This window comes from Pelmatolapia mariae, linkage group LG17 (genome assembly GCF_036321145.2).
Source record: "Pelmatolapia mariae isolate MD_Pm_ZW linkage group LG17, Pm_UMD_F_2, whole genome shotgun sequence".
NCBI lineage: Eukaryota > Metazoa > Chordata > Actinopteri > Cichliformes > Cichlidae > Pelmatolapia > Pelmatolapia mariae.
In genome coordinates this window covers 11984556-12011463 of record NC_086242.1, presented here as the reverse complement: position 1 = coordinate 12011463, position 26908 = coordinate 11984556, and the positions used below count along the sequence as shown (strand labels likewise).

The 26908-nt window shown below is 39.7% G+C and overlaps 2 protein-coding genes across 2 annotated transcripts in view; both read right to left on the bottom strand.

The window, feature by feature from the left end:
* Window positions 1–200: 200 nt before the first annotated feature.
* lrguk (leucine-rich repeats and guanylate kinase domain containing) lies at window positions 201–13291 on the bottom strand. Its single transcript, XM_063460587.1, has 20 exons — window positions 13163–13291; window positions 12511–12612; window positions 11359–11440; window positions 11099–11199; window positions 10743–10824; window positions 10499–10623; window positions 9272–9415; window positions 8836–8916; window positions 8558–8644; window positions 8281–8387; window positions 7595–7717; window positions 7053–7149; window positions 5256–5369; window positions 4980–5181; window positions 4112–4228; window positions 3112–3266; window positions 2847–2935; window positions 2410–2478; window positions 1122–1240; window positions 201–424 (listed from the first exon to the last, which is right to left on the bottom strand). Exons 1-20 carry the CDS (start codon window positions 13289–13291, stop codon window positions 201–203), a joined length of 2349 nt encoding a protein of 782 aa, XP_063316657.1.
* Window positions 13292–14846: 1555 nt separating this feature from the next.
* Window positions 14847–26908, bottom strand: part of exoc4 (exocyst complex component 4) — a 131075-nt gene continuing 119013 nt past the window's right edge. Inside the window, exon 20 of the mRNA XM_063460166.1 lies at window positions 14847–16835. Coding sequence (XP_063316236.1) covers window positions 16598–16835 — 238 coding nt within the window. The 3' untranslated portion in view covers window positions 14847–16597. The remainder of the gene's footprint in view (window positions 16836–26908) is intronic.

Genomic DNA, 26908 nt, shown 5'->3' with positions numbered 1-26908 from the left:
CCGTCTGTGTACTGAAAAAAGCAACAAACGTGGTTTTGTGGTTTTTACAGTGTCAGAATACAAGCTTGTATTTTAAGTTATGTACTTTCACATATTCTTCAACCTTTTCTTCTCATTTTTTAATCTAATGCTTACAAAATCTTACTCTTACAAAAATGGATTACTTCATTTAGGTGCCAGAAATCAAAATCCCTTTAAAGCTATCCCTCCATGTTTGCATCTCCTTCCTCTTCCACTCCTGGTTTGGGGCTGGGTGAAGGAGATAGGCTGGGTGCTGCAGGGGTCCTGCGCCCAGTGGGGATTGGGGGCAGGATGGGCTTAACGTTGGACCCTGGGCGTCGATCAGAGCAGGGGGACACAGCTGCAGCTAGTTGATCTGCTCCTGGATGAGGGTCATTAGGTGTTTGGCTGGATGGAACGTGGTCTGAAATCAATAATCAATCAACAATCTTTAGAAGTTCAGCAAGCCAACTTGATTATTTTATCATTAGATTTTCTGTTTTTCCCACAGACAGTAAACAAACCTGTTATAACCTGTCACAATTATTTCCAGCTCTATTTTTGTCTCTTTAAGCTTGCTTTCTTTTGATTGGCTGCCCCTCACCTAGCTTCCAAAAAAAGACCCCACTGCTTGAAAGCCCTGTCACCTCATTTCAGACACAGCTCTTTCAGGTTAGTCATTATTTGACTAGTATATAAAGAAATTTGTGTTGAAGTCACACCAGCTCAGAAAACGATTAGAAAAACAGCTGTTGAGAGCAGTCTGAAGCCTGAGCTGTTGGCTCATCAGGATTACATTTAGAAACACTGAACTCTTTATTCAAAACGTTAGCTACATTTAATATGAACATCTAATGAAAAAGCACATTTATAACAAAAAGCACATAAGGAACCTTTTAATCTCTATAATGAATGATTTTACCCAAAACCATTCATTATAGAGATTAACACAGCAAAATACTAAAAGATTATACTTTATTTAAAATGTTCCTTCAGAATAATTTTCATATTAAACCACCACTTCCTTGGCTTCTATAAATATAAAAAATAAATTCTTTCCATATAGAACATAGATAGATACAGACATATAAACACATCAGATAAAAAAATTACTTAGTAACCTTTAAGTGTTTCCGAAGCATGTCCCATGACTGAGACATGTAGCGGTTCTGCTAAGCCAGAGAAGGCGCCAGCTGAACTGGGCACAGACAAAGCTGAGCTGGCACGAGAATCATCCGAGCTGTTTGTCAAATGCAAAAAGGGACAAGAAGGGAAGACAAAAACACAGAGACAGACAAGCAGTGGAAAGGAAGTTCACATAGTGGCAGGTGTAATGGGAGCAACAACACAAACATATGGTTGTTACACAGGTAATAAAACAAAAAGTGAAATGACATAAATGAAACGGGTAGAAGAGCTTCAAAATGAAAGTCAGGCAGAATGTGATGCAAACCACTGCTGCAGAGACTGACAGTATTCATCAGTAATATCAATAATGCAATAATAAGTACTCGGGTACAGATTTTTCATTTACTTAGAAGCTATACAATGTCTATGTATACAAATGCATACACAAGACTACACAGTCACTACACAATAACAACATGGGAAATAAGCACACACAGGTAAAGACACATCCCTATTAAGAGCAGTGCCAACAAGGAGACAGATGTCTGGAATCCTGCATAGAATTACTGAGCGAGTGAGTAATGCCTACTGTACACACTGGAGGCATGTATTACTCACACCGCGATGACAGAACTTGCAGATTTTCAACAAGTTTGATGAAACCTGCCTTCTGAAGACGAGGGCCCGAAGGGAACAAATTAATTTTGACAGCACAGGTTTCTATGCATGTATCTTAAATGACATATTTTTTTGGGGGGGTGGGGGGGGTGGGGGGGACTAAATTGATGGCTCCCATTTGCGTGCACATCACACATATTATGGGGTACCTGATTAAATACTTATTTGCGCAGTACACAGGTTTATTGAGTGTAAGTGTACACACAGGGGAGTTAAATAGCAGCAGAGGCAATAAAATCTGAATTTATGAGTGGGTGTATTTGTGTGTGTGTGTGTCTATGCGTGTGTGGGATGTGTGTTCAGATTTTCACCAGCATGGCTTAAACCTGTAAACTGAGCTGGATAAAAAAACAAGTAATGTCGTAAAAACAGGCTTCGGGAGTCAAGAGTACCGCCGCTAAGGCCATTTCCTGATCCTTAATCTTTAGCTCACGGTTGTTTTTAATAAAACTATAAGACTTCCTCTGGCTTCTCTCACGTCAAAATAAATCAATAAGCCATTTTTATGAATTTACCAATCATGCGCCGAGTGAAATCATATCTAACTTTGATCACTGTATCTGTTATTGTTATACAGTAACATCTGGCCTCACTTGTACTTACCCACTGTCCTCATGAAAAAGGTTACCAGAATCATCATTATGCACAGATGACGGCGCTGGTTGAGCAGAACTGAGGAAAACAAAAAGTAAGTAATGATTTAGTGTTTTTCTTCGCCACCATAAGTTCACACACATTACCTTGCTAAATAGTCCGCATGAATAAAATATGCAGCCAATCATTCATATCTGGCAACAGGTGTACTTTAGGACAAGTGAGTGGAGTGCACCTCTAACAAGAACCCATCATATTAACAAACGGTTAGATTCAAATTATTTGGGCACCTGCCACTTCACCCTCAATGTCAAACAATGACTCAAAACAAACCATCAAAGCACAGTTAGGACAAGTGGTCCAATTAAACCAATTTGGCCCAGCTCAAAGTGCCCACTTGATATTAAGTAATGGAGTGCAGTGGAGTGCATGCTGCTTGTTTGTACCTTTTGAAGAGCTGGCTGTAAACCCCTGGACTCTTCCCCACTATAGCCTCCCTCACCAGCTGCTCACGCCTCCTGATGGAAGCTAGCTCCTGGAGAACGGAGATGCAAAGAGGGCACAGAAAAGTTGGTGGGTGGAGCGATTAAAAAGCAGAGCAGGAGGGGAGAAAAAAACATGTAAGAAACAAATATAATATTCACAAATTAGAATCATTTACTTGTAGACTTCATTATCAATACATTTATCATTAGACATCATGTAACTCACAGTGGAGCTCTTTTGAGGGTGGAGCTCTTCTTGGATTTTGGTAAAATATGATCTGTAGGAGATATCAGAGGGGTCCAGAGCTCTGGCTGAGTGTGATGTGAGTGTCGATCCTGACATTGACACAGGCGACAGTGGCTTCTCTTCTGGATTATGACCTACAAGAAACAGATACTGTCTATGTCTAAAGTATTAAACAGCATAAAACAGAGTTTCTAGACATTCTTTATTTTTGAAATCATCAAATATAATTTATAATACTCTACTTTGTCTTCCTGTCGCTTCGTCTGTCTCCATTTCCTTTTTCCTCTGTAACACTAACCCCCTACATGTCCTCATTCACTACATTTATGAATCAACTTGGGATTCTATTCCTCCTGCCTGGCAGCTCTACATTTAACATCCTTTGTCCAGCATATCCACTATCCGTCCTCTGCACGCCTATACCATCTCAGCCCTGCCTCTCTAAATTTGTCTCCAAACTACTCAACCTGAGCTGTCTCTCTGATATACTCATTTCTAATCCTGTCCATGTTGTAATTTATAACCCCATTTGTATTTTAGGGGACACTCCATGATTTAGCAATTATACTTTATAAACCTGAGGGAAAGTCTGACAATAACAACTGCTGAAATTAATAGCGCTGTGTGAGACCCCTCACATCTTTTAATTTCCTTATTCCTCTGATTTCTAACACAGGTTTTCTGGTTAATTGCTTCAGGATTATTATTTTCAGACTTTAAAAAGCTTCTTCTCAACCAATGATATTATTATCCTGCAGTTTTTCAGTAATACTTCCAGTCCAATGAAAATGAACATAATTAACACATGTCAAATTGGTTGAGTGCTCCTTTAAATAATAAAAAAAAACAAGCAAACAAAACAAAACCAAGACACAAATTAATTAACTGAACTTTACAGTCTGTGTCTTGCTTTACAAAACTGGCGTTGTGACACTTTGGACCTGCTAATGATGACGTTCATAAACAAACACATAGACACCTGTGGAGATGTTGTCAGGGGATGCTCTGTTGTTGTTCTCTCCCTCCTCCTGCTCCTCTAGCAACAGGTACTCCTTCACTGCCTGCCTCAGTGTCTTGTAGGCATCTTCCCAGTCATCTACTCACACACACACACACACACACACACACACACACAAAGAAATCTGGTGCTCAACAGAGCCAACGTATCTCCCCATCAAACAGTAATAGATCAAAAGATATGGGGATGACGACCTTAGTGTAATGAGGTGCAGGCTGGCAGTGAATAAAAGTGATGAGTGCCTGAACTCTCTGTATGTTCATCTCATTAAGAACACCCCTAACATGTCTGAATGCTTTCATGAGGGAATGATAAACACAGCTATTCTGCGGCTACGTGCCTTTAATACATGTGGTAATTAGATTGAAAGTGTAGTTTATGGATTTTAGTGGAGTGTGCTAATCCATCTAATGCTATATCAATGATAGCTGGACTGCACTAAGCCAGGGCATTTTCAATCTTTGTGAGACACTATAATGATGAACAGAGCAATCACACCAAAGGCTATTGGTGGTGCATTGTCACAGTGTAAAGTTTTTTGTGGTATCAGAGAAGAATGATTGCTGCTTTGCTGTAACTAATGGGGATCATAACAAACTAAACTCAACTTCAAATTTTCTGTATTGAAACGGGCTGAAAATGTAGAAACATCTAAATATCTCCTCTGGGAATCAGTTAAGTGGAATCATAGCTTCAAATTGATACCTATTGAAAATTTATTGTGAATATTTGGAACACATTGTACTGCAACAGCTAATTATTATAATACATCTGATTAACCACTGGGTAATATTAAAACCCCCATAAAGCAATAAAAAAAACATAGTACCACAGGGAATAACATTATCGAAGAATCCTGGACGTTGCCTGTTGGTGTTGGCGTAGAGCTCTATACGTGACACTGCTGCATCCATTTGTGCTTGGGTGTAGAGTCCACGGGCTTTAAGGTGGCCTATGTACTTTTCAGCCTGGGTGGGGATGAGCAGGATGTATCGAGGCTCAAAGTAGGTCTTTTTTAGACTGAAAACACCCTGAAAGAAGAGACAAAATGCCTGCAGATATCCTACTTTTAACACTCTTATACATGAGCTTTCCTTTCACATACCTCCAGCTCCATATGCACGCAACAGGCCAATCCTTCTCTAGCCACATCCTCTACAGCATCTCTGGTAAGTCCGTAACTATGCCCCCCATACTGGATGGTCTGGATAAACTTACCCTGAAAGAACATTTCCCAGAGAAGAGAATGAGAGAACATTTTATTGCCTCGCTATTCATCACGTTATTGCAACAGTTATGAGCTCCTAAAATGGGACATATTTGACATACATGCACAATCCCAGCATGTTCTGTCAGGGTTAACAACCTGCAGCCATTATTCCACCTGTGAACTGAACCTGCCCTGACCTGGCAGGGAAAAATAGATAAATCTTTTTGTTACTTTTCACACATGACCCCGACCTCTTGCCAGCCAGACCAACATAATTTATCACTCTTAACAAATCCAAGACATTCAAAACATCACATAGGAGACAATTATTGATACTGTTTAGTGGTTGGAAAAACTGATAAACAAATTGTTCCGGCTCTAATATAAATTATATATGAGGTTACTTATTGCTATGTTTTAACTAATTTTATGATGCTTATGTTGACTAATTAAATGCATGACATTTAAAGTCACATCCACTGACTTTTTAAAATCTGCAATAAAAGCAGCAAACTGTCAAATAAACAACCACATGTGCAGCCATTAGCAGTAAACAGAATAGACTCAAAAGTTGAGGTCCTCTTTACCTTTCAGCGCTGCATAGAGTATGAAATACATATATTATACCTACATTAAGCAACAACACTGAAGAGAAAACTCATTAACTGTTATTCACTACATTTCAAATGACTTTTACAAACAACTTATATAAGATGTACAGCACTTCTTCCAAATCAAGTCTCACTTGTCCCAAAGTCTTCCTAAATAAAGCATCTCAATACAGTAATTAAAAATATGATTACTGGGGTTAATTTTGTAAGAAGGTATGACAGTAAAGCTGGAAAAAAGCACATTTGAGGACTGAAGAGAGAACTAACACAAGAAAAGTAAGAGTAAAAGAAGTAAAAGAAGACAAAAACAAGCAAGAAAAGGAGGGCCAGACTTCATAAAACCACATAGCTGGCAAAAGAAGACTGGTGGGAGGAGAAGAATGGACAAATCAAATAGAGGGAGGAACAGACTGAAAAGTTAAACTCTGTTCAAGAAGACAAAAGGCATCAATATCAGCATCAAAGCGCTTCCTGTGTAAATCACTACCTGACCCAGACCTCTATAAATAATCCCCCACCTCTCTTGCATAACAGGCAGCTTGACAAGAGAGACAGATGGAAAAGAAATGTGCCCCAAAACCCAAGGACTCCACTTTTTTCTGACTAAGAGAACTGTAACTTGTGTATTTAATGAGAGCCATTTGTGGATCACTCCTGAGGGTGTTTTAAAGTTTTGACCAGTGTCTTCTCATTGATGGCTTTCCTTTGATTAGCTTTCACTTTTTTGTGAGCCTAAATTGAGTTATAGGAGATGCTGTAATAGCACATTCTGAAATAAAATTTAATTAACATGTCTATTATACGTTTTCAAAAATGTTCCATTCAACCAACATTTCCACTAAATTATTTTACACAAAAATGTCAGCCAGTTAAACTAAAATCATTTAGCCAAGTCAAACTAATTAACACAACTTACTCAACTCATTAAAGCCAATGAAAGAAGTCAATTTGAATGTGACTTCAGCACTAAAATAAGTCGAAGAAGATTTAATTATGTTGTGGGTAGGATTTAAAACACTAACCACATAAAACTATTCCGAGTACACTCGAAATAGCTCAAAATAACTTCAAGCTAACTCACCGTGTGAATCATACTCTGAAACACCTCTTCACTGACAAAATGGTAATCAAGTCCATTCTCTTCTCCGAAGTACGGCCCCCTTGTGGTGTGAGAGATTCTGCAGTGACAGATACAAATTAGAGAAACAGTTGCATAGTTAAGTCAGCTAGTAAGAGGAAAATGAGCTGCGACAAAACCTCTGGGTTTTCAGTCTGTCTCAGACTGTCAAAGTAACAAAATGTGAGAGCCAGAAATATGTCTTCTGCATGTGTGCTGTATGTTGAAACTTCAGTCACTTCAATATATCAGTGTAAAAAATGTTCTGAAGTTCAGCCAAAGCTACCCATAGCAGTCTGTGTTTGACAGTTGACTCTCAATAATATAAGAATAAAATATTTTGGTAGATCATATAAAGTTAAAGGACCCACTGTGTCGTCAGATGTTTAATTCATAGTATTTTTGCAATTTCAAATGTATTACAAAACAAACACTACTAATGGGCACTAGCTCTGAGAGCTCAGCATATGAATTATTACTATGTGTGCAGAAGTTTTAAGACTGACCCATAAGCAAAGTATTCGTTGAACTCTTGACACAGTCTGTGAGTCAGCTCTCTCTTCCCACAGCCTCGAGGACCTGTGAGCACCAGCATGGGGTAGGGAGAGTCTGCACTGGGAAGTGTACTGCTTGGAGACAGACATACACACACGAAGCATTCAGGATTTTTACTTAAATTTTACACGCCCGCTCTTAACTTCAAAACCAGTTATCTCCCCCTTCCAAAAATGAGCACTGCTTAAGTATAAAAAGCCACAAAGCAAGAGTCACTCCTACAGTCAATATAAACTCGAGCCTTGTGGGCAGTATGGATGTGCTCCTTCTGGTAAGCACAGAGGAGAATGGCAAATTGACTGTAGCTGCAGCTTTTATTTGCTGATGATCGATATTTTTTTAAAGTGCTGATACTTGAATTTTTTTTCTTTTAGAGTGTAGATAAACAGGAGCACTGCGGATAAAATTGCTGCTCAAGCAAACAACTTTCTTGATATTTTATTCTACAAGATATGTATTGATTGTGGCTAATCATAATCTCTGGATTGTTCTGAAACCTTTGCTAGTAGTGCACTTCCTAAATGCTACAGGCTCTTGCTTGTATGCCAGTAATAATAGTTAATTAATAAACCTATTAATGTTACACAAACTGGTGACCATGTAGTGCTGAGGATATTAAATAAATGTCAATGTCAACCTTTCATAAAGGACCTGGGGCTGCATCAGCTGATACACTAGGTGGGTTATATGATCCCTGGCTGCCACCACATCCATAGGAGGGTCATACATGTTTACTGACGACACCTGGGAATTAGAATTAACAATCACAGTAGCAGTTCACACAGACTTTAAAACATTAGGTGAATACATTAGGTTTGTATTATTCATTGCGACAAAAAAAAGCTTCTGATAGATTAAACATGTATTTACAGTTTAGTGAACCAAACAGTATTATCTGTTTTGTCTGTTCACACCTTTTCTTCAACAGTGACTGCCTCTTGGTCCAGCACAGTCAGATGCTGAAGGAGGAAGATGACTGCCAGCTTGTAATCAGGTTGCTCCTACCAATTACATTCACACAGACAGCCTATATTGCAAATGCCAATCTAAGCACATACAGTCAGCAAAGTTGCCTGGCAAAACAGCTTTAGAAAAACAGGAAAGAAGACATCTGTCATTAACAGCACATTTAAACACATTTAATAGATTATCTCATAGTCAAAATCCTGTTGTAAGTAAAGGGCATGGTTACCTGCACAGGGTTTTCCACCAAACTGAGGTCCCTCAACAGTAAAAGGTCGTGAATATGCTTGCACTCTTGAATTTCACTGACCTGTGAAAAGTTTACTCAGACAGTTCATACAGTGTATTAGTTTCCTTTTGAAATGCCTTTTTAGCCATGAAGTTAAATTCTTGACCTTTTCCAATTTTGTTGTATCTTATTAAAATCTCTAATGATGGCTTAAAGTACTGAAATGTATTCTGGAAACAGCATTAAACAGCCTACCAATCACACATCTTATCAGACAATGAGTCTGTGATACTTCATCTTAGAATTTAATCTAAAAAGTCTATTTGTTTTTGAATATGAAGCTCAAGAATTAGTAACTGCCTATATGAGCATGTGGTACTAATGCTGATATATGCACATCACACTTATAATTCTGAAGACTCTCTCAGATCAATACCAGGTTTTTCTCCAGGTTGAGGGAGCCTAGCAGATGGAGGTTCTCGAGGCCTGAAAGACTGGCGATGCGATTCTGAGATAAATCGAGAACCTGCAGGCTCTTCAGGTGCTCTAACCCTTCAATTTTCTCCAGATGGTTCCCCCTCTGCACATAGAAAGGAAAAGAAAAAAAAACATGATAGCATGAAGTTCATTCATATGCCTCTGTCCAGGTGTTCTTATTCAGATAAACTCAGTGACTGTCTCCAATAAATATAAGGACAGGTCATGGTTGTTCTGAAGGGTGCCTGAACTTTCTTTCCCATCAGTGCAGAGCTGAGTGGCAGGCCTGCCTCTTCTGACAGGTGAGGACTGACAGCCAAACAGCTGGCCTGGCGATAGCCCAGCACACCAGCTAACTGAAGAACAAGACCTGGGCACACCTCCCTTGTCTGGGTCCCCAGCCTGATTCTCAGTCCATTCCACTGACAAAAGTTGTTATCTAGCCGTCTGGCCACACCTCTGCCTACTCTTGCCAAGCATGTTGCCTGGCAGAGGGCTGCTGTCAGCAGGGGTGGGTGACTGTGCTGCTCCCTTGAAGCTCTGGGTCACTGCTGTGATGGGCTGCGTAACAGGCTGGCTGACAATGCCATGCTGTTTTGGGAGGCAGCATGTGAGGAAGAGGGGTCAGTAAAGGGATGAGATGGATGCTGGATGGGCAGGGTCTGCTTGAGTGTGTGAGTGTGTGTGTCTGCTGAAACTGGTCCAGCCTCACTCTAAACACCAGCAGCTGGTCCCAAAGCAAATCTACAGAGAGGGGCAGGCACAGCCAGGCCGATGGGCTGCTGACAATGAGGAAACACTGATAAAGGACACGTGTGCACACATGCAAGCAGAAAAAGAGGCAGAGAGTGAGAGAGGGAGAAAGGGCCTGCTGTTGGACCATATGGTGATTCTCGAACAAGAGGCCAAGGTTTTACTGAATATAAAAGCGAGGCCAAAAACAGAGACATAAAGAGAACACATAGGGAGAGAGAAAAGAGGAAAAAAGAAACAGGTGAAACGGAGCATACATGTGTAAAATATACACAAGCAGCAACAATGTGTGCACGACAGCAGGCAATCTCATACATGTAAACAGAAGTACTGCCAAAAGAGCAAAGGAAAACACAAGAGTTCAGTTTAAAATACATATTTATAAAATATCTACATATGAAGTTCCACCTTATATATATAAAGAAGAACCTACAAGGCAGAGGTGTGTGAGAGGCAAACCACCCAGGCCACTGATCCTCGAGATCTTGTTATGTGCCAGGCTGAGATGGGTGAGCCTGCGACATTGCGCAAGACCACTGATCTCACTAAAGCTGTTGTCTGAGTAGAGGCATGTTAAGAATAATACACAACAGGAAAAATATGCAGTTCACAAATCTTTTTTTATATATACATCACAGAGCATGTGTCTGAGAGAGAATGTTTTGCAGTGAGGATACAGTCTAGAACCAGTTTAGTTAGCGATGCATAGGCTGACAAATCCCTCATTTTAGTCATACGGTTGTGGGAGAAGTTCACCTCCTGAAAATAGCAGCACACTGTTAATAAAAGTCAAAAAAGTTTCAGGACATCTTAGTGAAGAAATTCTTCCACTAAATCCACAGAGTATGGAAAATAATTTACTAAAGTTCACTGTCATTCAAGGGCAGTAAATGCCTTGTAAGCATATTCTAACCCACTACAGATGGGCTATGGAAATCCAGCCCTATCTTGAGGGAATAGTGCTTGAGAGTGAAGCCCAAGCCACCACTCAAATGTTGTCTTATCCTGTCAGCTCAAGGACCACCCGTGTTACCTTTAGGTTCTTGGGTGGCTGGAATTCAAAGAAGTTTGAGATTTCATTATAGGAAGCGTCCAGCATGACAAGGTAGGGCATGTGGCTCACGCAGGATAAATCTAGGAGTTGGGGAAAGTTATGAAAATTGATAAAAAACAACAAAGACAGCAAATATTTACATGCAAATAAATGTGCTTTAATCACATCATGGTATGGCATTTTATGAATGATGTCACTGTGTAACAGGAAGATAATATTGGCATAAGAAAAAAAGTCACCTTGAATTTTGTTGTGTGGCAGTTCCAGCTTTTGAAGATGGACATAACTGCACAGCACAGATATGTCGCTGAGACTGTGACTCTAGAGCAAAGAATACAAAATTAATTTAACCTCATTTTGGCTTGAAATTAAACTATGCTGCTTAATTTAAGGGAAAATTAAGGGGATGCTTGATCATTAAAGTATGCAAAGTATCACAAAGTCAGTTAAAGTTCAGTGTTTACAGTTAGGAAGCACAAACCATTGTAAATCTATTTCAGCTGCTTTGGTGCAAATGAAATTGACCACAGGTGCACTGGAGAGGCAACAACAAGGCAATCCCCAAAAAGGGAATGATTTTGCAGATGGTGGCCACAGACCATTGCTCCATCTTTATTCTTCTTGACTGATTTGTCTCTAGTTTTGCTATTTGCCAGTGTCCTTGTCATGAGTGTTAGGATAAGACATCTGCAGTGCATTCATATTTCAAAGCTCCTCCAGGATGGAGGAAAAGATTTGCTGTGTCTCCCAGCACTTAAAAGTGTAGAAGAGAAACCCGGAGACTGGCCACTACCCAAGGAGAGCTGGACAGGGCCAAAGGAGGGCATAAACCCAGCAAGAGGACCAGTTTTTGCTTCTTTGTGCAAGAAAGAAAAGAAGGTGCACTGCCAGATCCTTACAAAATGACTTCCAGCAGGCTACTCATGTGCATGTTTCTGACCAAACTGTCAGAAACAGACTCAATGAGCATCACATGAGGTTCCAGCGTCCTTTAGTGAGACCCATGCTTTCAGTCCACCACCATGCAGCTCAAATGGACTTCGCCAGACAACACTGGCAGGTCCGCCACTGGCGCCTTGTTCTCCTCACAGATGAGAGCAGGTTCACACTGGGCATGTAACAGTCTAGTTGTGGCCTTTCCAGTGCACCTGTTGTCCTATTCATTTGCACCAACAGAGATGAAACTGATTCACAATGGTTTATACTTCCTAGCTGGACAGATTCATATCCCTTAAATTTAACTAACTTGTGCTATATTGTCATGATCAAGTGTGCTCTTATTTTATAACTGTCAGCAAAAGATCATGACCCAATGTCAAACCATTACTAAAGCCTTGGTCTTCATTAAACAGCCAGTAACATGAATGAATGAATTAAGATGTGTATCTCACAGGCAGAGACAGGATGTAGAATGAGTGCTGGAGCCCAGTGCCAAAGCGTCCGAGTTGAAATATACTATTTGAAATCATCTCAGCGGTTAAAACACCATCCTTCTGTAAATAAGATCAATAAGTAAGTAAGGTTTAATTAAAATAGTGAACCCAGCAGGTACAGAATTACAAAGTGCCATAAAAGTAAAGATAACATCATGCATATGACAAGAGGCCACTGAAAACAGGACCAAGTCCTGAGAGCCTAAAAGCAAAAGCGCACATATTCATGCAGCACACACACACACACACACACACACACACACACACACACACACACACACACACACACAAATAGATTCTGCTTAGCTCCGTTGTTGATGCAGCTACCACAAATACCAAGCATTCAACTATTTGACCTTGCTGTGCTGTTTTATTTTCCCAGACCTCTTGTACAAGGACATCTGCTTTACCTGTTGCACAGTGACAGAAACACGAGGATTTATTCAACCTGCGCAATGAACTCACCGTTTCTGCTTTCGCGCAATGACACGTTCAGCCACATTTTTGTTATGAAAACCATAAAATTTCAATAAGTGAATATATTAAGTTTCAAACTATATGTTGCTTTAAAAAAAAGTTTTTACTAGTTGACATAGCATCCTAGCCTTACCTCCATCCCTCCGTTTTCCTTCAGCTCAGTGCAGGTGGGGGTCTCTGCTGAAGCAGCGTCAGTGAGGGACCCTGGGGGGCAGGAGCTTAGCGACGCGGAAGGAAAGTGTTCGCCGGTTTTTCCATTCATTATTTCATTAAAAGAAAAGAACTCGACGACAGACTAACTTGTTAGCAGTCAAAGGGAAGACGTTTACAGTTTAAAAAAAGTCTATCTAGCTAGCTTTTCACATGAAAGGTCCACTGGCGTTGCTAGGCAACGCTGACAAGTTTGAAGTGAATGGCATTATGGGTCCTGTAGTTTCAACCAAGCGTTAATGTATGCTCATTGATACTTATTTTGCGCACAAAGAAAAAAAAAACAGCCTCATTTAAAAAAAACACCCCCCGAAAAAAATATGAAGCTTAACAATTAAAAAAACACATGTAGCAAAAATTGTGCCTCTTTGACTGTTATGGTGTGTCAAGTGTGCAGCAGGGATGTCAAATATAAGGCCAGAGTGCCCGCCAAAGACTCCAAAATGTGAAGGAAGGCATAGATTCTGAAGTTCTCACTGTATTTTCATAGGTTTTACAGCTTTTTCTACTGATAAACCCCTCCTCCAGGGTAATTCTTGCTGCACTAAAGTAACTATGTAGTAGATTAACACTGAATTCAGAGAAAATGGCCTGTTTTTTTTTCCAATGGCTTTTTATTTTGTAAAGTTAAAATCTTTTTTTACTATTTAACCCAAAGAGTCATGCTGATAGATTTCTGTCATCTGCTACTTTATCACAAACATGACAAGTAAAGAATCTTGAATCATATAGAAAAACTCAAGACATGCTGTTGAAATGTTACTTTTTTTCTTTTTTTCTTTTCTTAAACAGAAAGCTAAGTTTCATTGGTCACAATGGGCTGTGTGGGGCCCAGGATGTAAAATTCATTTGAAATCCCTGGTTTAACAGGTTTTTATAAGTAATAGCAGGTAACCTTTTGGTCTGTGCAATCAATGAACACCTGCTTAAATTTAATATAGGTTACAGGAGCAGAGTTTTTAATTTCCGTGGCATTTAGACTTCAGAATATTACAAAATAAATACAAGTTTTTCTATGAGAGCCTCCTCATGCTTGACAAATTTGATCAAATTTACCAAAAAAAGTGCTGAATTTTATTAGAAGTTTACATTATCATTTCATCTGTTTGCACCTTTAATTACTTAAATTATGCAACCTTTAAATGTAGACTTGTATCGTCTACCCTTTCCCTTGCATTTGGATTTTGCATCAGCCAGGACTCATTCAGAGCTATGCTAATAACACAGTTAGCCTTTTCAAATATCATCCTGTGCCAACAAGAGTCCACTAGATATGGATAAATGCCCACAACAACAAAGCCTTCAGATGGTATGTTGTCTGTACTTATTTTTCTGATTCCAATATAATACACTTTAGCACTTTGTGCTTAAAGCCATGTCACACAACACATCACACCTGTCAGCTTAAGTAAATCCTCGCGTGTGTGTGTTGGATCCGTCTCACTTGTATGATACATGGCAGAAACATCCTCACTGCTTCAAAACAGTGACAGGCTGTCACGTGCAGAAGGTCAATGTGTGTATGAACTCTTAGCAGCTGAACATATAAAAGTGGAAAATGTGACTTTTACAACCATGTAAGGAAAGAAACATACACAGACAAAGACTGGAATTTGAAGAATTTATTTTTTTAGTGTATGCACTGTCAAATTGTGAGTGCTTCATTTAGAATAGATACATTTCAGAGCATTTATGACACTTCAGAACCAGATAAACAAATAGGCCTGGTAACCACTAAAGCCAGAATTCAATGCATTTCTATGCCAAACATACAATCAGTTCTATAAACAGATGTGCACAATTTAGATCAATTGCAAAGAAAAGCAGGTGAGCTATGAGTAACAGTAAAATAACCTTTTTGCAAGTGTAATGCATGAATAAAAAGCATGGCCAGGAGTGGTTATCACATACATATAAGAGCATTATTCCAGAATTTTATGGGCTATGTTTGTGCAGCATAATAGTAGTCTAACAGCATCTGTGAATGGCACGGCCCTGACAGAGTCATTTAGCATTGAAATAAAGTTTTCCATGTATAACATTATAAAAGTAACTCTGAAGTGAACAGATGAATGAGCAGATTTTAGATTTTACACCAAGTGTACGTTTCAGAGTGGTAGGCGAACCACTCAGCAGCTCCGCAGTTGTTTTCCCATCGATCCCAGCCTATGTGTCATTATGATGGATTGCTCTGTGGGCTTCAGGGAGACCAGCGCTGGGCCCAGTGTATTGACAAGGCTCCCATTTCCCTCTCCCCCTCTTGTTAAGTACTTCTCCCCCAAGTTAATGAACTAAAAACAAGGAGGATTGTGGGGAAGGGAATGATTTGTGATCGTCTCTCGAGTTTATATGTTTAGCTCACTTTATAGGATTGAGCACATGCAGTTTGGATGGCAAAATAAAGATTCAGCATTGCATAGTTTTGGTTTGTACAGCCACATATGTGCCTTAGCACAAAAAAGCAGAGTTATTCCACTGTGGTCTCTTTGTCCAATTTGCAAAATAATATGTTAATTGACTCACAACTTTCCACAATAGTCGCACAACTTTACTGCACGAACTATGAGGAAAAAAAAGATAACAGATTTTTAACAACCATAGCTATGATACAATCGTCAGCTAGGGAAATCATAGGGGACCAACCAAAATTGGCAGCAGGCGGAAGATGTGGCCTCATTCAGACAGTCTAATCTGGCATCTGTTATTGCAGACAGAATCAGTGGGCCCATGGGGCTGCCAGGAGAGGAGAGATAGAGGTGTAATTGAGAGCAGCAGTTTAGATCTAATAGGAAAATGAGATGAGATGGGGACTAAGTTCGGGTGAGTGTCCAAGACAATCGCCCTTTATCTGGAGATGCAGTCATGGTGAGCAAAGCACTGTTAAGAGTCCGGGCGTGTGCGCTGCATTTATTATGTGATTTAAATAGCGGAAATTGACAATATAGGTTGCTTTGTGACATAGATACATGGACCAATGGACCTGCAAGGCTTGCAGTTATGTAAGTTGTCACCTCCCTTCCCATGTAGAGTCAGTCAGTTTACATAAGCTCATATAAGTAAAAAAAAATCCATATCTATTTGTCAAAACTTGACTAGAGTGTGTTTCATCATCATTAGGAAGTATGAAATGTAGATGACACACTTTCCATCAACAGATTTCCCAATCTTGTGTCTAAAGCAAACATCTTTTTGGGTTTTCTAACCAAAATCTCAAATCTAAAACACATCACATGTATTTGTGCAACAAAAATTTGAAAGAAACAAAAACATGCCAGACAGAGTTCATCGCACTGAAAAATGTATCGCTGTTCCCTTTCAATGGTCATCTCCCTCTGAATGCCACGTCCTTGCTTTATCATTACACTGTGGTGATCTTCTTATCCTTGGTGGCCTGTTTAATGGCGGCCTGCTCACAGATGATTTCCTTCAGCCTCTGTAGCCGGGTGTTTTGAGTGCTCAAGTCGCCCACACCTGTCTGACTGCGATGGAGTAAGGAAAGGGCATTGATGTACTCCAGCTCTGTGTAGCGGACACCCTGGTCCACCACCAGGTTCAGCAGCTCATCCGCAGTGTTGTACAGCATCTCATAGTACTGCCTGAAAGAAGAAGGGAAGGTTGTAAATCTTCAAATTAACTGGAAAGACAAAATGAGCAAAGAAAAGGATGCAAGAGAGGAAATCAGAGTATGTAGATGTCTTCTAAGGTAACTGTTCACTCTTCTATCAGAGGTCAGTTTGCAAATAAAATGTCAATGTATTTCCAGATCTATTTTAAATGATAAACAGTTTGGGAACTTTAACACTGAATTTAAATCCATTGTGGAAAAAAAAAATTCTGGGGTTGGTGTGGAGATAATCTGTGCCAACTTTGGTGAAGATTATAAAAATGTGTCAGTCCAAAAGCATCCAGTTAGTAAAAATTGGAAAAAGGTTTAAACATTAAATTAATAAACACACACGACACCCAGTAATGGTACAGCTGCTCTGTCTGAACTGTAGACACCAAAATTTTATGGGTATTTTCTTTACCCACGCTCCGCTTCACCACCAACACTCATAAATATCAACCTTGCAGTTTTTTCTAATCCTGCTAGCAGACAAACAAACGCTATTGAATACATAACGTCCTTGAGGACGTAATCAAGGGAAAGCAGGGGGGAGAGCGAAAAAGAAAAAGCTACATGCAACAGTAACACTTTATAATCCTCTGTTATTCATTTTTCCAGGGCTGAATCAAAAAGAACAACAAGAACAAAGGGAAAACACAGAAGCCACACTTACTGCTGTTGCTGTCAGCAGCAATTTTCTTAAAAAGGGCTTCAAGGACCTCAACCTCCTGCCACTGGGAGTTGAAGGTAGAGGGAAACCATTCAACAGCTACAAACTACTGAGACTATTCTAATGAAATGCTGTTGACAGAGCCAAAAGCGGAAAGAGGCGTGCGCAGAATTAATAGCTCTTTAACCAGAACTGAATACCTCAATGGGCCATTTGAAAAGGACCATGAAGTACACAATGATAATGCAGGAGCACAAAAGGAGAGCAAGTATTGTTGAATAAAACACACATTCACCTGCTGACAAGAACAATACACATACAGATCAAAAAATACCAAACACAAGTGAAGAGAGACTGCAATGAACGTTTTGAGCACAGCATTTTTAAGATTTGTTTTAGGCGTTGACCTCTTGTGGGTGTGTGACCATAGACTGTATAACTCATTAGCATCAACTTACAGTACTTGGCCATTAATATGGATTTCAGTAGGAGTCTAGCTTGTCATGAACACAAAATAGAGATACCTGTACAAAGAGGGCCTGGAGGTAAGCAAATGCACAGGAATCTGTGGAAGCAGGACACACAATTTTTCTTTGGTCAGGGGTAAAATGAGTCTAAGACCAAGATGCAGGAATCCTAAAGACACAACAAATGTTACACTTTCATACGATGGTTGTAGATACAACCAGAGCAAGAGGGCAGAAAAAAAGCACAGGGATTTTAGTAGCAGAACATTTAGCCATGACTTAATACAGAAATAAATGAGATCAAACAAGTGAAAAATATGCTTTGTCTCTCTTTCAATTATATTAGTTTCAACACCAAGTTTTTCTTGGAGCTCCCAGTGTCACAACACAAGCAGCAACATCCTGGGTTTGTGTTGTACATTAATACACTGAATAAAAACTGACTGTTTACTACACAACATATCTCGGTCAAGGACAGGTGATGGTCAGTCAACAGCAGTGGCTTCTGCTGCTGTAAGTAAAGAGAGATAATTACAAGGCTGACATTGTAATGTCTTGCTGAAGAAAAGCATGTGAAAGGCATTGGGGGTGTTGCGACTAGGCAAACAATGTCAGAGCCACCGATGTTTGAACGTTCTTTGTGTGGCCTTGATGAAAATTAAATTAAATGTGGATGTGGTTAAAAAGGGTTAAGCTCTGTTGTGCCAGAAGAAGTTGGAAGTAAATGGATTCAGATATTTCTGATATGGCTCAGTAGAAAGACAAAAAAAGATCCTTTGACTCATTTGTTTAGCTTCACCACCCATCCCAGACCCACTCCTTTCTTGAGATGTTCATTTGCTATGCTAACGAGGCGTTAATGAGCACTTAGGGAGCTTCTGTTCCAAGGTGTTTTATGTGCTGTCATTTTGGATATTCAACAAAAGAAAAAGACCTGGAAAGAGTAATGGAAAGGTTAGAACGAACGAGGGAGTGCTTGAAAGACGGAGGGAAAAGGAAGACGACTAAAGAAATGAATGCAGAGCAGGGGTGCATAATGTCTGTTTTTGGCCTTCCACAGCAGGCGTTGGCCTTGATCGTCAAAGCATTTGCATACTGTCTCACCCTCTATCCTGCTTAAAGTCTTTTTCATGCTTTCATCCCTAAGTTCATTTAGTAAAGAAGCTAGTCAACACTGATGAGTAACACCAGTTCACTCCTTAAATGGAGGTAAGACAGATGAAAAAAGAAAAAAAAGAAAACGGGTCTCATTTTCTTATCTATACAATATCTGAAACAAAACATTAGCTCAAGAGCAATCCCATTTCATTCTCTAGAGCCAGTGTTTAACGACGCACTTGAAGCAAATCGCCTCATTATTTGATCTAATAAGATAAACAAATATAACCATAAATATGCACATTTTTATTTGTTGAAGGGAGGCGCTTTGAACAGAAGGCTTTTCTCTTTCAAACCGCCATCCTTAAGTCCAAATGGAAAGCAGATCTGATTAACCAAACTGTTCTGAACAGAGCAGAGAAAAAATAAAATAGCAGAAATTGCACCTGACTGCTTGAAATTGTCTCTGTGTAATTTCCTAAAGAGGCAGAGACATAACCACTGCAAACGTCTGTGTAGTAAACATTTATGTTGTTAGTTTTAGACACAGTTATTTGCTATGGTACATGATTCCAAAGACACAGAGGTAAAGCTGAGTGGAGGGTGTAATTTACTCGGTAATGTGAATGTCTATCAGAACAGTATGTGGTGATTCTGTATAGTTTAATTAAGAGAATGTTTCAGGTAGACTTCAGTAACAAGTTCCACATGCAGTGAGAGATGAACAGCACCCCTGCTGAAAACTCTAAGTCTTTGTTGGACATTTTTCTTCAGTCTAAAAGACCAATTGTCTGATACAACAGCAAAAGTAGCTGTGCAAATATGGAGTCTCTCCATTTAAGTAGCAGCTGACAAGAGATAATTGAAAACAATCTGATCGACGCCGTGAATACGGACTTAATTACAGTATAATAGCAACTGCTATTCCTTTTGTAGTGATTACTCAAAAAGAGGTCCCATTGAAAATGTGTTGACTAGTAGATGAATGCAGAATAATTAAAACATTTAGTACTAAAGACAAGGCATGCCCCCAGGCAAGGCAGGCAACTGCTTGGGGAGGCGAAGGTCAGTGAGTGCTGGGGCCTCTTAGGGCTGACAAAATGTACACTCATTCCCATTACATGCATGCATGTTTAAACAAGCCTAATGATAACAAAGCAATTGAATCAATAAAATGAAGAGGAGTTGTCCTTCTGGTTGGTAAAAAAAAAGAAGAAAAAAAAGAGGGGGGGGTGGCAAGACAGTGGTGGGCAGGCCAGATAATATAATCGCAAATAACTAAGCACTGCTAGTGTAGCCTTATCTGTGGGAGTGATACACTTAATGTGCCTTCCACTAGCGCATTATTTATTTTTGATTGATGTTTAACGTTAGTTAACCTGACTGAGTCAAGCCTGCACAGCCAGGAGTGACCATCAGGACACCGGCGGTTGACTTATCAGTGTAACTAGCAGGCTGAAAGAACATAGAAGCTAGGCATTACAGTATTAACACTTCATAACAAGTCAGCATGGTCTTAGGCATTGGCAAGCAGTATCTATGATTTCCTACCAACAGACCACAGAACCATTTTCCAAGTTAACTTTAAAAGAGCTCAAGCCCAGACAATGTGGTCATTAATTTCTTGTCTGACATCCATGAAGATCACTGGCATTTCAAGCTGGTTTCAGCCTCATCCCCTCTGTAGAACATTTTTGGACTTTCTGAATCTGTTAACTTAATTAGCTTATCCACTCCTCAAACACTCAGCCTTTCCAGCGTGCTCTTCTTTTACTAAATCATATTACTAACTTGTTGCAAATTAATCTAATTAGCTGTTACATGTTCCTCCAGACATTTTTGTTTGTTCGTTTTAGCATTCTTTTAAAAAAGAAGAAGCAAAATTCATTCCTCTGTCTTATCATTTGACATGTTGCCTTATACGATTTTCAGATAAACCTGCTTAAATACTGTGCAAGTCAATAGCTTCCCAACTTTTTGGTGAACAGTGTTTTGATGTCTGTTTTGTACCATCTAATTATCAAAACAATCCCAGTGCTAAAATGTCTGCTGGCTGTTCAGAGTGTGTGTAAAGCTTCTGGTCTCTATTCAGTGCAGATGGAAGCGGGCTGGGCTAAGCAAGAGAAAGCTTAAGGTGTGTGTGTGTGTGTGTGTGTGTGTGTGTGTGTGTGTGTGTGTGTGTGTGTGTGTGTGTGTAACTGCACGTGTGTCTATCTACCCATGTGTCTGAGTGATGTATGTTAGTGTGTGCTGAAAACACTTTCAAACAGTTCATTACCCAAGCAGTTGGAAGGCCATTTGCCAAACAGAGTAAGGGCTGTTAATAAGATTAAAATCTCTCAGTGCCCCACCATCAAGAAAGAACCCCTAGTGAAACACACACATCATAACACTCACGCACACACACAAACACATTTTTTGCCTTCTCCTCTCGTCTGAAACCAGTTAATGAAACCAGCATTCTTGTTTTTTCACACAAAACCAAAGTAAATTCTCATGTTGACTGCCATTATCGTTAAAGATTTTATGGGCTCCATCCTCGACACACACATTTACTTTCACCAATTTCCACCTGCTTCCTCCAGAACTTCCATCTATAAGGGCTATAATCAGCTTTTAGTAGCTTTTGTGTGTCTGTGTGTAAGCATCAACGTCCCTCTATAGTGTGCTCTATTAAATTTTAATTAACTTCCCCTTCCCCCTCCTCAACAACGAATATTCCTTCAATTTACGATGTGGAGATGCAGAACAGAACAGAGAGATATGTATGTCAATGGCACAGGAGTTGTGGCGGGGGTGGGGGTGTATAGAACAAAAAGACAAACGAGAAGAAAAAGTGAGAAAAAGAAAGGATTTGGCACAATTCGTTTCCCCTAATTTCTAGCATGCACAATATTAAGGCCATTACAGGCTGCCTCTGTCAGCACATTTGGAACAACACATTAGTTAGAAGGGGAATGATGATGATGAGGAGGAGGAGGAGGAGGAGAAATAATGGGAGAGTCTGTGGATCAACCTTTGAATAAGCTGGAATCCAAAGCTTGTTGCTGCAGTAACAAATACCTCTGACAGCAACAACGGGGCTTCTTGACTTTCTTATCCTCTTTATTGTCTTTAACAGTACTTCCACACTTAAATAGATAATGCATGTTTTCCTTTGTTTTGGCATTCAGGTATGGATCAGCAACTTTCTGCTCCCACTGATCCAACTGTTTAATATGCCATTAGCACCACACATGTGTTAAAGATCAGTTTTTTCCCCAACAACACATAAATATAATAGTGACTCAAGATCAAAGCAGCAGATCAGTGACATCAGTCATTATTTTTGTGCTTCTTCAGCTATCTTTCCCATTTCTTACGAGATGTTGGTTTAGTTCTGCAGTTTTCTAGACAAAAAAAGAAAAAGAAAAAAGAAAATCTCGCCCTATTCTTCAGGTGGTATACACTGGTGGATCCCAAACTTTTTGAAACCTCAGGAACCCGTCACAGTGATTTTGTTTTTCCTCGGTAAACTTTCAAGATGAGGCATTCAGGTGTAGGACAGCACCCTTCCCTTCTACAGGAAAAGCTGTAAGCCAAGTCGGTTTTACTTCTTTTATGTTGTTCTTTTGTAAATCTTCCCCTCACTGCTCTGACAGCAGTAATTTCTGACTGCAGTGCTTCTGGCAGACTTGTGAGCCGGAAACCATGTCATGTAAGTATCACAGCTGGCAACCATGAAGTGTCTTGCCCAGTCTTAGCTACACTAGAACTATACAGTATCTAAGCTTGCCAAGCCAAAGGGTGAAAGAAAATGGATCCTAACAAAAACAACCTGTGAATGCTAGCACTGATGCGTGTCATTTTCGCATATAAATAGTGTTTTCAAAAGTGAGATGGCTTAGTGTGGATTTAATCTTAATACACTCTTCTGCCTCTTTCAGGCTCCCTCCCTTCCTGCGGTCTCCCTCCCTCCAGAGCAGTGCATTTGTCTTTCCTCTGGTAATGAGGAAAGGTCTGCAGAGACTTGAGACTGAAGCTTCATCAGCAAAGGCCGGTCTCATCATGCTGCACCGTGCACAACAAACACATACAAATAAGAGCACGCACACAGACGCGCTCTCACTGGCTTCATCAGCAAAGGCGAGTGTCATCATGCTGTGAGGTGCACATATATAAACACACGCACAGGCTTCATCAGCAAAGACCAGTCTCATCAAACAGAGTCTTGCACATGCTCGTAGAAAATGGGAGAAGAAGGGTGGGGCTGGGGGAAGAGGGAAGGAAAGAGAAATACATATATGATAGTATATTTAAGGGAAAAAAAATACTGGGAGAACAGGAAGAGAGAGCTAAAGAAAGAGACGCAAGGTGACAGGGGAAGAAAAGAAGACAGAAGCGACAGTGTGCCGAAACCAGGCCTAAATACAAACAGTTTTATCTGTTGACACCCACTACCTCCTGACATGGCCGTCAACTGTACTTATTACCACATTCTCTGTAGATACACCAGCCTGTCACCCTGACACAAACACACCAGGGTTTAGAAACACACACAAAACCAACAACAGTTTATTCACCAGCACACCGGTTCTAAGAGGTGCACAGTAATCGTGGTGGTACACTGCAGGACAGGACATAGCTTCTTGTACAATACACCCTCGCACTCTAGTAATTTCCAGTAGCAGACAGGTGGGTGCGATGGTCTGAACTCGGGGGCATCTCTGCACCGAGTCTGTCATACTGGTGTTTAGCCTTGCTATGGGCTCAGAGGCTTACAAGTTTGCTAGGGATGTTATGACAGAGCTGCCTACATGGGTCAGCGGGCAGCACAATGCTGCACTGTGTGTGTTTGTGATCTAGCCTCAGTCTGTGTATGAAAAAAATCATAGCCGAAATAGCGTTGGTTCACACAAAGAACATATTTACATTAAAGTGAGTGCGGATTTATAAGAGATGTTTACTTTTGCTCTGTAATAGCAATATATTGAGACAGAATGGTAATTTTGTCCTGAATCAATCTGTGTGTTAATTTGAATGAAGTCACAGGAGTTTTCTAATGATCCTATAATAGAGAAGCTTCAAGTCCTAAACTACTGTATATGACACTGAATTCATGGTCTGTCTGATCTGAAAGAGCTGAAGCCAAAACAATTCATTTCTAGTTGATTAGCTAAATGACTAATCAGCAATTTTAAAGGAAGATAGAAGAAAATTAAAGCAGGTTACAACATTAAACCTTTAATTATATTGAGCTTTAAAGGGTCTTCCAAAAAAAGCAGAGAGTAATGCCTATGTATGTTTTGCTGTCTGATTTTTAGCACAACATGAACAGCAGAACAAACAAATACCATGTTTCTGTCAAAATTATTCAGAAAAAAAGGTTTAAATTCTTCTTCTTTGGTTCCAACACATGCTTTGGATATTTTTCTTTTCAAAATTTTGCTGAAAGAAACATAGAAATAGTTTTTCACTGACAGCAAGAGAAATGCTAAAATACATTTTTTTTTTGTTGTTGATTGGTTTCGTTTCCTCTTCTAAGAAATACAGATATAAATACAATTTAAATTAGTTCCTCGGTAGGTAGGTAACAAAAATAAAGGGCTAATATTACCTTTAAGACAGATCAAATAAAACAAATTAAAAAAAAAAACCCTATCAAACAAACCACATGTCATTCTTCCTGCTGTTAGTGGAGGACAGAGTGCTGTTGATCCCATCAGTGTGTAAAATTTAATAATGAAACTGCATTTTAGCTTTGTAAATGTGATTTAAATGTGATTCACAAGAAGAAGATTTGAGGTTTCTTTTTCCTGATAGTAAAATGATCATTTTCCTCTGCTGTCATTCTAGTGTTGAAATCAAAAGGTTAAACAACCTAGCAACCATTATTTACTTTGATATTAAATCCCAGTGAAAGGCTAATTATATTAGATCTCTATTTAAGGTTTGTAAAAATGTTGTCAGGGAAAGAGCAAAAATGTCTTCATAGGCTGGAATGGATTGTTGCCAAGCAACACTTAAGTGTTTTTGAAAGTTTTCTAGTTGTACAACTATTGTAGCTTCTGGTCTTTTCAAAATAAAAGATGCAGCAACAGCTCCACATATTTATCTAATTTCTGTCCCTGTCAAGAGACCACAGTATAAAGACAGCAAGAGAGAAAGACAGGTAGACACACAGGACAATGAGAGGTGATCAGTGGACTGGCACGGTTGACCATGCAGTGAATACACCCACACCGATACACACACACACACACACAGATGTGACATTGCAGTGACACACAGGTCTGCAGCATGTTCCCCAGAACTGTTTCCTGAGCAGATGGTCTGTGTGTGTCCACTTCTGTGCCGGTGTTTCGATATGTGTATGTGCGTGTGTGTTTGACCTTGACAGTCAAGTTGATATTGCTGCCAAATTCTGACTGAGAGACAAGAGGCCACTACAGGACCATACAAATACACATGGTCACACAAACACATACACACAAATACATACACACGCACACATTTGACTTTTTTCACCCTGTGCAACATGAGCGATCGACATACTGTAGGCTTTCTCACTTTTTTTATACTGTATACAAACATGGACTGAACCACAAGGTGGCACTGTTCCCCCATCCTTTTGCACAGTGAAAGAGAGAGAGCAAAAAGGCAAGTGTGCATTCTTGTGTGTGTGCATGCATGTGTGCGTGTGTGTGTGTGTGTGTGTGTGTGTGTGTGTGTGTCTTCACGCCTTCTGCAGTGCTGCTCTACCGGCCTCACCTTACTTTTTAACTGACATTGGTGCCTGTTATGGCGCATTAGTCCAGGCATACCTGTTTCCTATATATAAGTACACACATGTAGATAAAATAATCAAAGATCACACATGCATTAACAAGCATTCACACACCTAAGAACCCCCCCCCCCCCCCCCCCCCCAAAAAAAAAAAATTACATGGAAAATAAGGGGAAGCATCTGCAGTTTCTCTGAAAAGCAGGCTTCCTGCTGAGATTACTTCCTTTTTAAGTTTTGCTCTTATTTCTCAGGAGGTGGTAATAAAATACTGATGAATATCCTACTTTTACCCCTCTTTATCAAACTGCTTCTTCACTGCTGACTCGGGTCAGACCATGTTAGTTTTCTCAAAATCTTTACAACAAAACTGTTAGACTTTACTAAATGCCATGTATACATAAATGAATTAAAGACAAAGAAAAAAAAGAAAGGATTTTTCAATATAGGCCCCAGCTACTAAACCATTCACTCTGTCAATCACTAAGGTGTTTGTATTCATAAAATGTTTGTAGTACACTAAACGTTTAAATTGACATGTTTCTACCTTATTATTTTGGAGGTGGGTAGAATTTCACTCTTAAGATATTATCAACTCAAGCAATTGCTGTTGATTTAAAAGAAACTGAAGGCATACAATCAGCAAAAAGTGCACCTACACATCTGTAACTATGCACAGTTTTGTTATAGGAATACGTATTGCATATTTATTGCATATTTGTCTTTAAAAAAGGAAGATCTGGGTAGTTGAGAAGCATTAAAACATCAGTTGTGGCTTTCTGTATGCCATATATACATCACTGTAAGTTATTTCCTTCCACTCAAGATGGTCACTTCCACTAGGAGGCACAAGTTTACTTAATGCCCAGTCCATGTAAATGAGGTTATTTCAAAAAGCTGATAGGCTTAGGTATCTGTGCATACCCGATACATAAGAGATGTGTGTAAGCGATTCTGTATGTGTGTGAGTTTGTGTGTGTCTGTATGTGTTTGCAAGACTTGGTGTGTCTTGGAGCCGGAGGCCGGCCAATTCAAAAAGCCATGAATGTGTAAACAATGCGCTC